At 42.3% G+C, this 15,766-nt stretch overlaps 1 protein-coding gene across 2 annotated transcripts in view; it reads right to left on the bottom strand.

The window, feature by feature from the left end:
• Positions 1–12,012: 12,012 nt before the first annotated feature.
• Positions 12,013–15,766, bottom strand: part of dtx3la (deltex E3 ubiquitin ligase 3L a) — a 4,388-nt gene continuing 634 nt past the window's right edge. Inside the window, exons 1-3 of one of the 2 annotated variants that reach the window (XM_069725711.1) lie at positions 15,577–15,709; positions 14,150–14,361; positions 12,013–12,836 (exon numbers count right to left, since the gene is read on the bottom strand). In XM_069725711.1, coding sequence (XP_069581812.1) covers positions 12,767–12,836; positions 14,150–14,361; positions 15,577–15,603 — 309 coding nt within the window. In that variant the 5' untranslated portion in view covers positions 15,604–15,709 and the 3' untranslated portion in view covers positions 12,013–12,766. Of the gene's footprint in view, positions 12,837–14,149; positions 14,362–15,576; positions 15,710–15,766 lie in introns of those variants that run through there. The other variant, XM_069725710.1, reaches the window with a different exon arrangement.

Raw genomic sequence — 15,766 nt, 5'->3', positions numbered from 1 at the left:
GTTTTGTCTGAAGAAGAAAGCTCCATGTCTTACTCGCTCACCTGTTAGCTCCAACATCTCCGACTGAGAGATCAGGACGTGTACATGTTTAAGATGCAGGGAAATCAGGGTTTTCTCATGCTTATGCACTTATTGTAAGTCGCTTTGGATAAAAGTGTCAGCTAAATGTAATGAAATGTAATGTAATGAAATGTAATGTAATGAAATGTAATGTAATGAAATGAAATGTAATTTAATGTAATGAAATGTAATTTAATGTAATGTAATGAAATGCAATGTAATGAAATGTAATGAAATGTAATTTAATGTAATGTAATTTAATGTAATGTAATGAAATGTAATGTAATGAAATGTAATGCAGAGGCTGCACCACCTCAAAGTAATCTGCACCGTCAATCTGGATGACCTTGTAAGAACTATTACGCTGCTTCACCTGCAACACTTCTTTAACTGCAGACAATTTACCAGACTGAAAGAAAAGTTTAAGGCAGAGGAACACATTCTAACAATAAAAGCCAAGAAAGAAAGAAAAAAATGAATATTTAACGTGGAACAAAAGACAGAAAATACAGTGGACAGAGAGCCCATGGTAAAAACAGTGAAGGCCGAGGTATGGCATATTTTAAGCCATCTCTAAATCGTGTCTGGCTTCAGAGGTCAGGGAGAACGATGCAGTATGACAGCAGCAGCAAATGGGTGAGAGTGATGAGAAAAGAAGAGACAAGAGAGAGAGTGGAAAGATGATGAGAGTGAGTGAACCTCAAGGAACGGTGTATTTCTGACATTAATGTGAGATCATTACAAAGACAAACCAACTCCTACACAACATATCCTCCAACAGTGTCCTCCTCTCATGTTCCAGACACAAGGTGCATCTCTGAGTTATCAGGGGTGAGACAGAAAACGCTTCCTTTTATGAAGTTAAGGGTGCTTGAGTGCCACTTCATCTTTTTTCTGCTTGAAGTTCCTCACTTTGGCTCCTGGAAGCCCAGCGGGGAGACGTTCATTCATCGCCTTCATTCATGGAACAACGAATTCTGAATTATTCCAGTGAATTCTGAAGGAAAATGTCAGGACATCTGTCATTGAAATAAATCTTAGGAAACAATGGGCCATGCAGCCCGACAGCAACCCAAAGCACACAAATGATTTACCACACAGTTAAAGAAGAGTAAAGTTGATGTTTCAGAACGACGAATTCAACAGAGATGTAGTGAAGGACCTGAAGTTCATGTGAGGAAACATGAAGCTGCTCTGTAGGAGGAACGGGCTGAAAGTCCTCCGAGCTGATGATCAACAGTTTGCTGCACAAGGAGTTCACAGCTTCACTTAATGCTGCCACTCACAGAAATGTAATATTCAGTCATGGTCCTCACAGCTGTTTATTGGGTTCTCTGTTGACTTGTAAGACTTCTTGTTTTAGATTTACATTTAAGACTTTATTAATCCCACTGGGGAAATACGGTCATCACAGCAGCATAGAAAAAACAAAAGGTGCACATATGAAAACTTTACAAATACATATAACATAAAAAAAATTATTATTTTAGGAAAAAAAAGCAAGAGCAATGAATAAATACACCGACTATATACACAAAAAACAAATAATATAAACTAAAAATAAATAAATATTTAGGGCAGACACAGGATGAAGGCCTGACTCCCATCATGGTGAGACAGGCTGCTTGAAGCACTGATGTGGGCTTCAATCTGAGGTGCTGCTAACTGGGGATGTTTAACTGCAAAGGGATATTTGCAAAGCTGTAACAAAGCCAACAGTGACTAATTTAATACAAATTAAATGTTTTATATTGAACGTGTTATTTTGTAGTTTTGATGTCTGTACTGTCATAAACGGCAGAAAATAGTAGAAATGAAGAGAAGTCAGTCGGAGCGTCGACCTGGTCAAACTATCATATCAGACATTCATAACCACAAGAAAAGAAAAGGATGCCGACAGACTCAATTTAGTGACGTTGAAGAAGTGTTTTAATTGTCCTAAAATCTGTGCTTTAAAAAGATTCATTCAAAAGATTTGTTCTCTGAACTGTTCAGGTCAGACCGGAGACCCAGTGGAGTGAAACATGGCCGTGTTCCTCGTGATTCACGGCCTCCAGAACCACCGGAGATGTTGCTTTGACAAACACCGTAAACTCTGCTTATAATTCTGCCCGTTGGTTGTTTGTCTCAAACTAATCAGCTCAACCTGTTTGTGTACCTGAAAAATGCCCTCACACACTGGATGATCACATTTATCATTCAATATGGAGGAACCAATCTTTTACAGGGTTTGACCTTTATACTTTGGAGGTTGTGTGTGTGTGTGTGTGTGTGTGTGTGTGTGTGTGTGTGTGTGTGTGTGTGTGTGTGTGTGTGTGTGTGTGTGTGTGTGTGTGTGTGTGTGTGTGTGTGTGTGTGTGTGTGTGTGTGTTTGTGCATGTGTTTGTGTGTTTGTGTGTGTGTGTGTGTTTGTGTGTTTGTGTGTGTGTGTTTGTGTGTGTCATGTCCTTTGTTTGCCTTTTTTCTGCTCCTTTGTCCAACCACTCAAAATTCACCTGACATTATTTAAAGTGTCACACTTGTTTTTCTGTTTGATAATTGCTTTGTACAGATAAGTTCATAGAAATGTGGATTTATTCTAATTAATTAAATATCTAATATCTATACAGTAAAGAGGACTTATATATTTTGTCCTCGTGTTTTGTATGTTGTGTTTTATCTAAAGCAGTCAGAAACACAGACAGTAAAAGGTCGGACATGTTTTTGGTGTCTGTATTAGGATTGATGCAGCGAGGTTTGATGTTCCCCACTGGTCTGCAGTGGAGCCAGATGAAGCCCAGATAAGAAGTGAGCTTCTTAAGGAGGCTGGACAGGCCTCATCAGCCGTCCAGTTTCCACTCTAGCTCCTGCTGCAGCTGATCCTGCTCCTCCTCATCTCGCCCATCCAGAGCGCCTCTCTGGGGATTCTGCCAACTCCAGAGATTTCCTCACATGCAGTCTCCATTTCCAGCTTCAGGCTGCAGTTTGTTCCACTGAAGGATCAAAGACTGCCTGCGTCATCTCCCACCTGTTGGCGTGTCTAGTTAAGACCTCGCCCGCCACAGAGTGGATGCAGAACTCTCCTGTCACCAAGTTCAACCTACCGAACGCCGATGATTTGGTGAGGATAAGGAAGAGGGACGAGTGGAGGACCACCTTTAACACTCCTAGTGGCCACTACCAGTATCTTGTGATACCTTTCGTTCTTACCGAAGCTGTTTTTCAGGTTCTAGTCAAACGTGTTTGTTTTCGTGTATTCAGATGAGAAGCTTCTCTTCTCCCAGATCCTGTCTCCTCAACATGTATGAAGAGTTCTTCAGAGGCTTCTGCAACACCAGCTTTACATAACGAGAAATTGGAGTTTCACATTTCACATTTCCTTTCTGGGGTTCGTAGCATCTCAAGAAAACATACGAATGGACCCTGACAAAGTGAGTGTGGTCAGCGATTGGCCCATTCCCACCAGCACAAAGGATCCGGCCCCCTTCCTGTTTGGTTGGTGCGTTCACCCGGGACGTTCAGGAGAAGGTAAAACAGGCCATCTAGTGGACTAGTGTCCGGAGAACCAGCTGTTGGTCCCTGCTCCTCTTGGCGTGACGTCCGTGGGCCGCCCGGACTCTGTTTCTCCTGCATCAACGGTTCTGGTGGCTCAACATGAGGGAGTAAGTTTCAGTCTGTCCTCCCTCCAGTAATATTTGTGGTTTCGTATTGCCCACTTTCCCTTCTCACAATTTGTGTATGAATTCTCTGACTTTTTATCTGATTTAATGTACAGTACAGATAAAATAATTACAGTAGGTGAATTTAACATTCATTTGTCTCCACACTGCATTTAATTCATCATTAGGCTCAACTGTTTTTCCTCTAAATGTTAATAAAAACCAACTCACTGTTTTAGTCACACATTGATCTTGTTCTGACATGACATCATCCATCAGAATTTATTCAAAACCTCCTTGTGTTTGTCCATTTTCTAAAACCATTGACAATAATGGACTTCACGTCATTTGGGGAAGATTTTGCATTACAGTAGATGTTTATCTGATAATGCTGCTAACAAAAGTAGTGATTCAATTATTATTTACGTCACTGCCATATGCCAATACAATGGAGGCAACACAGTATCACAGCAAAGCGTGAAATAGACACGCCGGTCCACTACAGTAAAACGTGGGATAGCCATGCTTTGGTCTGTCTAGGCGTGACAGTTCCTCGTTTTATAAGCCTGAAACTTACACGCACGTAAAAGTAAAGTAACAAAGGATCATGTGACCAGAGACTGGCATGATGAGCAGGCAGAGGTTTGAATCCAGGAGGTGACAGCTTTGTTCTTGAATTGTTCTTGTTTTCTAACACCGACCAAATGTTTTCCTAAAAGTTTAATGTTCTTGTAAATCTCATGGCTCTATGCATGCAATAGGTTTCATTTTCGTCCACAACAGGAAGATGTGAAACTTACATGCCTATTGAGGCCAAAGTGTGGCTATTTCACGTTTTGCTGTAGTGGACCAGCGTGTCTATTCTAATATATTTTACCGTCATACTGCGTTGATGGAGGGCAGCTACCACAACTTTACTCCCACAGAAGTGGATTGTCGACACTGTTGCCCCTTTATAAAAGAAAATAATGAAACAAAGGAGGCTAGCTCCGAGTTACAATTCAAAAATACGTTGTTTAAAGCTGTTGGTGTGAAAGATAGAAAGAAAGTGGTGTTCCTCTCATGAGGAAGAGTTTTACTGAAAATAGTCTGATAATATATATGAAATGTTTGAGGAAAATGTGTAAAAAAAAAAAACTCCAGTTGGCAAAACAAGGGCACTCTTATGAGAGCTCCAATAACAGGCCTGAAGTAACCATTTTTATTTCTTTTAAAAACTATATGAAGCCTTGACCTTTGTGCATGCCGTGTGTTTTTTCGGACAACTCTTAATAAAAAAATAACATTACAGATTTAAGTAGAAGCCTCGTTTAAGAATTTATATTGTATTGTTTTGTGCCTTTAGATTATTGCACATATTATGCTACATCTAGTTTGTAACAGTCTTGGACACCACTTATTGGAATTAATTTACCAACATGTATACATTTATTATAAAATACAGTAATCCTTTCTTGGTGTAGTGGCCAGAGTAAGTTGCACCTTTTTTTCTCTCATCTCATCATACCTAGAAAGGTGTAAAAAGTGAAACCCAGACTACAGAAATAAATGCGTTTGCAACTACTTTACGCTCGCTGAAAGTAAAGCTATATTCTTTGAATTTTTATATCTCAAATTGTAGCATGTATGTGATTGAAAGAGGTGAAATAGAAACCTTGTGGCATTGATTGTCTAGCAGCTATTGTCTGCCTAGCTGCTCTCCTTCGCTGAGCCTCAGGGGTGATTTGTCAACTAAAAGACCATTAATCACTGGAAGGGAGGGCAGAGGAGTGCTGTTTAGAGGCAGAACATGACCACCCATTCATCTATACCAAGATCCAGACACTAAGCACAGACCCGGAGGTTCAAGTGCAAGGCCACGCTGAGGAATCCACTCTCAGGTGGATTTTAAATCAGTGGCAAAGCTCATAACGGTGACCTCTGAGCTTAAAGGTGTCAGTCAGACATCTGAAACACTAGATTTGGCCTCCAGAACAATTAATAAAATGCTTACATACACCTGTCAATCTGCTGAGCTGCTGAACTATCTTATTTAAATCCAGGTCAACTTAATTTCCATACATGTGGGGTACTCAGCCTCCTGCGACACCTCCAGCGGGGTTCGGAGAACCTCCACAGCCTGGAGAGTCAAAACAAGAGTTGTGGAGAAGACAAGAGGGTTCCAGTACCTGCACGACCATCCACATCCAGAATCTTTGGTTTATTAAACAGGCATCTTGGCCTTTACCACCTGACTCAGTCCGTCGTTTCTGAAGACCTTCTCTTCTGGTGGTGTGAAAAACATCCTCTACGTTCACCTGATGCCAGTTTAATATGTTGGTCTCCTGTCAGAACAGAGACCAGATCACTTCAATCTAAAAGTGATGAGAATAAGAGTATCCACAGATCCTTAAAAAGTACTCAACAGTCTGTGATTCAATTTTAAGGATTGTAAAAATGGTTTCAGGCTCATCCAACGCATGATATTTAAGTTCCAAATCACTTACTCTTAGTCACACATGAGCTTTTCCCTTTAAATCCAGAGTACTCGGAACAAAAAGCTGACAGTTTACTGAGATGATGTCATTCAAGTTATAGTCTCGTGATTTATTGAATATTTGGATCGGATCTGCTGGGTTACTTTGTCCAAATGTTGTGTCTTAGTTATTATTATAGTAACTGTTATAATTATCATTATATTTGTGGTTGTAGTGGCTCTCTTTAATCTGCATAGTTCTTATCATCATCCCAACTACTTCTGTCTATAACCACAGATGATGGGAGACTAGTTTCCACACAGAGTCTGTTGGTGAAACCACCACATCGCTGTCTGATCATTTATTTACTTCACAAAACAAGAGTTTTCTTTGTGTTCCTTTGTCACAGGTGTCATGAAGTGTATTCCAGCTAGTAATACCATCAGAAATACACTTATCACTGGCAAATGGCAACAATTACATTGTTTGAAGCCAAAGTAGTCTCTTATTTTAATGCAGATTTTAGTAAGCAGACTTCACAATATTCAAAAAGATGTTTGTTTATCATCTTTAACATCAAAATTTTGTATTCACTCCATCTTAACCATATTCAGATGCAGGAAATGTTTTCAGTCCAAAGCTGCTATCTGCTTCTCTGAAACCCACAAAGATGGAATCCATGTCCATCTCCCAGGATGAATGGAGGTGTCTGCAGGGAATGAGCTTTATAAAACTCTTTCACTGCTTTATGAATAGTGAGGAAGACGACGGCGAGGGCACGAACTCGAACACTCTCATATGTGTATGCTATCACTCCTCTCCATCTGAAGCAGTGGAAATGGTGAAGCAGAAATGAGGCTGAAGGGCCTTTCACGCAACAGAAGATCATGCAAAGTACTGAAGGTCTGCCCTGCAACCCCCCCCCCCCCCCACACACACACACACAATTAAACGTAGCCAGGGACTCAGCTCACTGTACAATATGTCTACATAGCCATTGTTGAGTCTTTGTGAGTGGATAAAGTGAAGACACAGGGGAACCTGGGAGTCTGGCCGGCCGAGGCTCGGATAGCATTGTGATGAGTGAGAGGGCAGGAAAGGGCTACTTATTGAGGGATAACAAGAGAACGTATGAATGTAAAGAAAGCTTTAGACTGACCTGTTGAATGCAAACACCTCTAAAGGTTTGCAGCCTTTGAAATCCCTTCAGAAGCCATCGGATTCTACAGATTTTCAGATATCAGAGATGCGGAGGCATTTTGTATTATTGTCAGAGGACAGTGGGGAAGAAACTGACAGTAACTGGAGAACAAAGAAGGAGGACTTAAGACAAATACCCCAAACTCAAACCTGACAGTTCCGTGAGATGCTGGGACGATGTGCTGGAGCACCGTGACATGCTCAGAGCAGCACAAAGGTATAACCCTAATGAGTAAGTGACTCAGATTTTGTTGCTTGATCAAAGTGAGTGGTCCGTGCATACTGTGGACTCTCAGTGGACACCAGAGGGCGCTCATCACATTTTGTGTCAAACTCTGTAAATGGTCAACAGAGACTCTTGAAATGCTTCAGAAAGTCTACGGCGATGAAGCGAAGAGTTCTGATGACATCACGTTCCAAGAGGGGCGGAGCTTCACTGTCCAAGACCGAAGAAGGATCGTCAGGTCACCAGGTGTGTTTTCTTTGTGTCTCCGGGAATTCGTCCCTCAGAGTCAGACTGTCAACACCGAGTTCCACTCGGATCTTCTGAGGGGAACATTCACTGTGGGCCAACGAGGACCAACGAGGACCAACGACAACCAACGACAACCAACGACGACCAACGACGACCAACGAGGACTAATGAGGACCAACGACAACCAACGACGACTAACGAGGACCAACGACGACCAACAACGACCAACGAGGACCAACGAGGACCAACAACAACCAACGACGACCAACGAGAACCAACGAGGACCAACGAAGACCAACAACAACTAACGAGGACCAACGAGGACCAACGACGACCAACGAGGACCAACGTGGACCAACGAGGACCAACGACAACCACCGACGACCAATGAGGACCAACGACAACCAACAACGACCAACGATGACCAACAACAACCAACGAGGACCAACGAGGACCAATGACGACCAACGAAGACCAACGAGGACATTTAGTCCGTTGAGTTGCTAAAAGCGTTATTTATTGAAATTCAGTTACAACTTATATCGCACTTGTTATTTTTTTTTCAGCTGATTCGACGTAAGTACAGTGGTGTGAAAAAGTGTTTGCCTCCTTCCTGATTTCCAATTTTTTTGCATGTTTGTCACTTAAATGTTTCAGATCATCAAACAAATTTAAATATTAGTCAAAGATAACACAAGTAAACACAAAATGCAGTTTTGAAATGAAGGTTTTTATTATTAAGGGAGAAAAACAAAAACCAATCCAAACCCACATGGCCCTGTGTGAAAAAGTGTTTGCCCCCTCCTGTTAAAACATAACTTAACTGTGGTTTATCACACCTGAGTTCAATTTCTCTAGCCACACCCAGGCCTGATTACTGACACACCTGTTCTCAATCAAGAAATCACTTCAATAGGACCTGCCTGACAAAGTGAAGTAGACCAAAAGATCCTCAGAAGATAGACATCATGCTGAGATCCAAAGAAATTCAGGAACAAATGAGAAAGAAAGTAATTGAGATCTATCAGTCTGGAAAAGGTTCTAAAGCCATTTCTAAAGCTTTGGGACTCCAGAGAACCACAGTGAGAACCATTATCCACAAATGGAGAAAACACGGAACAGCGGTGAACCTTCCCAGGAGCGGCCGGCCGACCAAAATTACCCCGAGAGAGCAGCGACGACTCATCCGAGGTCACAAAAGACCCCACGACAACATCCAAAGAACTGCAGGCCTCACTTGCCTCAGTTAAGGTCGGTGTTCATGACTCCACCAGAAGAAAGAGACTCGGCAGAAATGGCTGCATGGCAGAGTTCCAAGACCAAAACCACCGCTGAGCAAAAAGAACATTAAGGCTCATCTCATTTTTGCCAGAAAACATCTTGATGATCCCCGAGACTTTTGGGAAAATACTCTGTGGACTGACGATACCAAAGTTGAACTTTTTGGAAGGTGTGTGTCCCGTTACATCTGGCGTAAAAGTAACACTGCATTTCAGAAGAAGAACCTCATACCAACAGTAAAACATGGTGGTGGTAGTGTGATGGTCTGGGGCTGTTTTACTGCTTCAGGACCTGGAAGACTTGCTGTGATAAATGGAACCATGAATTCTACCGTCTACCAAAACATCCTGAAGGAGAACGTCCGGCCGTCTGTTCGTGACCTCAAGCTGAAGCCAACTTGGGTTCTGCAGCAGGACGATGATCCAAAACACACCAGCACCACCTCTGAATAGATGAAGGAAAACAAAATGAAGACTTTGGAGTGGCCTCGTCAAAGTCCTGACCTGAATCCTATTGAGATGCTGTGGCATGACCTTAAAAAGGAGGTTGGTGCTGGAAAACCCTCCAATGTGTCTGAATTACAACAACAACTCTGTAAAGATGAGTCGGCCAACATTCCTCCACAGCTGGAAAAGACTCATTGCAAGTTATCGCAAACGCTTGATTGCAGTTGTTGCTGCTGAGGGTGGTCCAACCAGTTATTAGGTTTAGGGGGAAACACTTTTTCACACAGGGCCATGTGGGTTTGGATTGTTTTTCTCCCTTAATAATAAAAACCTTCATTTAAAAACTGCATTTTGTGTTTACTTAATAAAGTAACTACCTAACCTAAAAAAAATAAAAAATGTCCCCTCGGGGATTAATAAAGTAACTACCTAACCTAACCTAACCTACTTGTTATCTTTGACTAATATTTAAATTTGTTTGATGATCTGAAACATTTAAGTGACAAACATGCAAAAAAATAAGAAATCAGGAAGGAGGCAAACACTTTTTCACACCACTGTATGTCAAGAAAAGAAGCATGATTTTCCTTTGTAAAGATAAAGTGTATAAAGTGGTGAGCTCCTCTTGGCTGTAACTGAGTGAGCTGCTGCCCCCGGAGCTACAAACAATACTACTGCACTCGTAACGTCTGTGTGTCGCAGTGAAGACAAATGTGACAGCCTGTGTGACCTGCCAGTGGCGGACAGATGATTGTGTGTGTGTGTGTGTGTGTGTGTGTGTGTGTGTGTGTGTGTGTGTGTGTGTGTGTGTGTGTGTGTGTGTGTGTGTGTGTGTGTGTGTGTGTGTGTGTGTGCGTGTGTGTGTGAGCGTCCAGGAGAAAATAGTTTAAGAGGCTCCTGAATGACAGAGGCCTCCCTAATGAGATTATATGTTATTGTGAGTGCGAGGACCTGGCTGTAATTCAGTTTGAAGAGAACATCACGCCTGCATTAAACTGGGAAAGTTCAGACTTGGCAGTACGGACCAATAAGGGAGCGGTGAGCCCTTCGGTCAGGGATTAAGGTTGAAGAGAAAAATCAGATCAATACCATAAACAGTTCTTCTCACCACGAGAGCAGATGTGCAGTGTAGCACCTCTTATTCCCAGTGTGAAGCAGGCAGCAGCGGATCTGTGGAGAAGACCAACGTTCACATGAACACAGACTTCATGTTCGAATGACATCATGTGTAAAGCAGCTCCTGGTTTACAGGAACCAGAGGAAACGAGATGTTTGGTCCAATCTGCTGAACGCTGCTGGAGGAATTCTTCCTCGTCTCTGCAGGTCACGACCGATGTCTGATGAGCTTTAGATCTTTTTTACACATGTTGCGTCTCTGTTGTTCATGAAGTCGCTTGACCAGAGTTCTGTTTCACAGTCGCAGTTCCATCATCCATCCATCATCCATCCATCCATCCATCCATCCATCATCCATCCATCCATCCATCCATCCATCCATCCATCCATCCATCCATCCATCCATCATCCATCCATCCATCCATCCATCCATCCATCATCCATCCATCCATCCATCCATCATCCATCCATCCATCCATCCATCCATCATCCATCCATCCATCCATCATCCATCCATCCATCCATCCATCCATCCATCCATCATCCATCCATCCATCCATCCATCATCCATCCATCCATCCATCCATCCATCATCCATCATCCATCCATCCATCCATCCATCCATCCATCATCCATCCATCCATCCATCCATCCATCCATCCATCATCCATCCATCCATCCATCCATCCATCATCCATCCATCCATCCATCCATCCATCATCCATCCATCCATCCATCATCCATCCATCCATCCATCCATCCATCCATCATCCATCCATCCATCCATCCATCATCCATCCATCCATCCATCCATCCATCCATCATCCATCCATCCATCCATCCATCCATCCATCATCCATCCATCCATCCATCCATCATCCATCCATCCATCCATCCATCCATAATCCATCCATCCATCCATCATCCATCCATCCATCCATCATCCATCCATCCATCATCCATCCATCCATCCATCCATCATCCATCCATCCATCCATCCATCCATCCATCCATCCATCCATCCATCCATCCATCCATCCATCCATCCATCCATCCATCCATCCATCCATCCACCTCTGAGTCTCTTTCTGCAGCAGCTTTTCATTCTGTTCAAAAGGAGTTTTTCCTTCCAGCCATCACTCACAGTGAGACTGTTGAGATGATGGGTTCCTCTCTGATGTTCTATAGAAGTCACAATGTAAAGTGCCTTGTGATTGTTGGATAAAAAATGTCCAGCTTTGGGTCGAGAAGAAGGTTCTGGACTGCTTGCCAACACTTTGTTAAAACAGTTCTCGAAAAACTCAGATGACTCAGAAACAAGGTGTTGACGTCTTCCAAAATCTGATACCAAGCATTTTATTGTGCAAAAACACCAATAAAATGACAAACAAACATTCACACTCCCAAACTTTCTGATTCATCCGATTTATTCTTTTCTGGGCACCTCCTTTTACTTTGATCTTTGTTTTTGTTGGCATGAAAACAGCGCCCCCTTTGTTCACCATGCGCAAGTGGTGCGCCCATATCTGGTCATTTCCTGCTGAGCTAGCAAACTCCCTTTGGGCCTTCTGATTCCTACAAGTTGCACGTGGCAGACATGTTAAACCATATGGCTCTATGGTCAACATGTTGACACTTTTTTCTTGTGGATATGCTAGCACAGTTATCATAGATGTTTTTTCCACTTAATTTTTCCTCCTATATGATGACTCATGATTTATGAATTTGAATTGAATGAATTCTATAGTATTATACCATTTAAAGCACTTTGTAGTTGTGTTTTGAAAACTGTTAAAAATTAAGTTTATTATTACTATTATTCATTTTAGTTTAAGAATACAATAATGTGCCCTCATATTTCAAGCTTAGAAAATATCTATAATCACTTCTCATTAGGATATTTCATGTGAAATAATACACCAACAAAAGTCAGAGTTAATACATTTTGTAATAAATATATTTGCAGGATCTGCAGAAATAAAATACTACACAGATTACGCTTAAAAATGCACTTTGACAACAACAATTGGATAAGTTTTCATAAGACATTTGATAAACTAAGTGGAGTGGGAAGTTTCATCCACCAGTGTCGTGTCATTCAACACCTTTATCCTTCAGCAGCTTCCTCACAGTCTTCAGGTAGTCGTGGTCCGGGTAGCCATCACTGAGGACACGGTACACTCAGTCACATTTTATTCCACCAGGAAGAATATTTATACTTATACTACTATTGTTGTGAGAAATATAATTAAATAAACTAGGAGCAAAAAACAAATAAATAATTATATCACAATAACATTAATAAACTTTTAAACTCTTCCCAACGAGCCAGAGGTACAGTGAAGTGAATCTAAGAGCACCTTCTGTTGAGTTTGGTTTGATGTGTTTGCTCGAAATGCTCCTTTTAAAAAATCTCTCCATTTGACCAACATGCATATGTAGTAGTTGTTAGTGACATTTCTTTCTTGCTTGTGGAATATTGTGGAACATGGAACAAGCCTGTAAAATACTGCTGTTGTTGCATCAGTGCACAGATTAGTCTGTTTGCACACTGTTCTGTGAACCTCTTTGGGTGCAGACCTCCCCGGTGTGATGGAGCAGTTCAGACACCGTTCCTGTTGCAGCAGTGATGTTTAAGGAGTAGTTATGACTCTTGACAACAGATCCTGTGTTACGTGCCTTTTTGTGACAGCTGGTATGTGAACATTTGTAAATTGATCATATATGAACCTACAGCAGAAGATTAAATGTTGGGACAAACTCTGGAAATTTAGCAACAGAGACCGTTGAAATGTTCAGAAAGTCTAAGGTGATGAAGCGATGGGTGGGGCAAGGTGATCTGATGACATCACGTCTCAAGAGGGGCGGAGCTTCACTGTCCAACACCGGAAGAAGGATCGTCAGGTCAGGAGACACCAGCTGGGTTTTCTTTGTGTCACCGTGAACTCGTCCCCCAGAGTCAGACTGTCAACACCGAGTTCCACCGGGACCTTCTGAGGGGAACATTCACTGTGGACCAGCGGGTCTGATGGCAGTTGGGCTTTCCAACATGACAACATGCACGCTCACAGAGAGTTGGAAACTACTCACCAGATTTCACTCCTATGACTAGTTTCTATTCATGAAATGAATTTCAAGCTGAGAGGTCACCAGCTGACACGGGGGAGGAGATCTGGAGCGAGTTGCAGACTGTGACACACTTACAGAACTGGACTTTCTGGAAATACAGTATTTCAAACATGGCAGGAGGACTGAGTCCTGTTTTTCTGTACGAGACTCATTTGAAAGGAACAGCAACCACATTTCAAGGTGTTTGGTTGATAGAGGAACTCGTTTTCATCACACAGGGTTCGTTTGGGTTTCTGATTGTTTTCATTATTGTGTCCTAGTTAAGTAACAAACGTACTCTCATATCAAACTGTAAAATGTACATATATTTGTATTTATTTGATAGTGGGCATTTGCCAGAGTACTCACAGTGTGCTCCTTCCTTCTGCTTGTGTTTTCAGAGGGATGGAGGCTGTCGTGACCACGTCCTCTCCATTCGTGTCAGTGGTGATGGTGAACAGGAGCTGCTGGTTGAAGGCTTTGTCCAACAGTTTGAGGACCTTCTTGCCTTCATGGTTGTCTGGCAGGTAAGCACAGAGCCGCAGCCCCGCAAAAGGTTGGCCAGGATGAGGGTGTTTGTCCTGCAGGAAGAAGAAGAATTAAGGTTTAGTGGAAAAATATAGAACAATATCTCCTGCAAACCTGTCATCTGTTTGTTCAGTCTGACGTTTCCTCTTTTATTTTGAAAGTGTCTGTCCTTTTGTGTCAGCTTCCTGGGTTCACCTGTGGTCCTCCCTCTGTCTTTGTCTCTCTCCCCCTGCTGTGCTATCTGCCTGCCACACCCACCAGCTTCGCCCCCACCTCCTGCCTCCACTGCCTCCTCCCTCCAGCTGGGTCGATGCCCCGCCTCCTGCCTCCAGCTGGGTCGATGCCCCGCCTCCTGCCTCCTGCCTCCAGCTGGGTCGATGCCCTGCCTCCTGCCTCCAGTTGGGCAGACGCCCCGCCTCCTCCCTCCAACTAGGTCGACACCCCGCCTCCTGCCTGCAGCTGGGTCGACGCCCCGCAGTCCCACCTCAACACTGTGACAGCCAGCCTGACTCCGCCCCTCACTCCCCGTCCTGTTCCTGCTCCAGATTTCTGTCTGTTTCCTTCAGTAGATTTCCAGTTGGTTCCTCAGTAACTTTCATTCAACCAACATCTGTTCCTTTGGTTTTCTTTTGTTGAACTTTTTAGCCTTCTTAGATCACTATTTTGTTTTTGTTTTTTTGTTTTTTGTTACAACCCTGTAACAGGGCAAAAATTATTACAGAAATAAAAAAATAAAAAAATCCGAGCTTCACGTTTGGCTCCAACCTTCTCCAAAATCGTAACACAAGTGGTTTTAAATACCAAAAGCAAAGTCAAATATGAGACAAATTCAAAGAAGTTAAAACACAATCCAGGCTGCAGCTGCTGAATGCAGGAAGGATCATAATATCATTTCCCCATCATCGAGCTACAAGTAGATCTGACTGTAATATGTTTGTGTTGCCGAGGTAACTGTTGATAATGTTGTTGGGTTTCTCCCTGTAATACTATGATATTCTGTTGAAGGAGCTTAAAAACGATGTAATGAGAAATAAGAAATAAACATAAAAACACAATTCAAAGGAAGGCTTACGTTCATATCTTATAAGTACAACTAGCACAAGGCTTCAGTGGTTTAATCGGCCTCTGGAGGATGATATTAACAGGACAGAAGCACAATGACACGCAATCTATATTTCTCTTGTTAAAAATAGTTCAAGAAAGAACAAGGTGTTTATGAATCTCTGAACACGTTTCTCTTCCAAGAGACTATCTCAGTGTCTGCCTACCAAACTATCTACCATTAGTGATGTCATCTTCCAAGGGATTGATTGGTCAGTGGGCGGAGCTTGTGACTGTCATGATGTGTTATCTTGAACTCCTGCATTGATCTGAGGTTCCTTGAACTTCCTGCTCTGGTTGTTGTCCTGACATACAGAGGAATAAATGTTATAAATAACACTTTTAATAATTAATAAT

This window comes from Brachyistius frenatus, unplaced genomic scaffold, assembly GCF_029030835.1.
Source record: "Brachyistius frenatus isolate BFR_SWC_R1_liver_20210118 unplaced genomic scaffold, ASM2903083v1 Contig_439, whole genome shotgun sequence".
In the NCBI taxonomy this organism is placed as follows: domain Eukaryota; kingdom Metazoa; phylum Chordata; class Actinopteri; family Embiotocidae; genus Brachyistius; species Brachyistius frenatus.
Note: the sequence above shows the minus strand (reverse complement) of the source record. Positions and strands in the feature narration are given on the sequence as shown.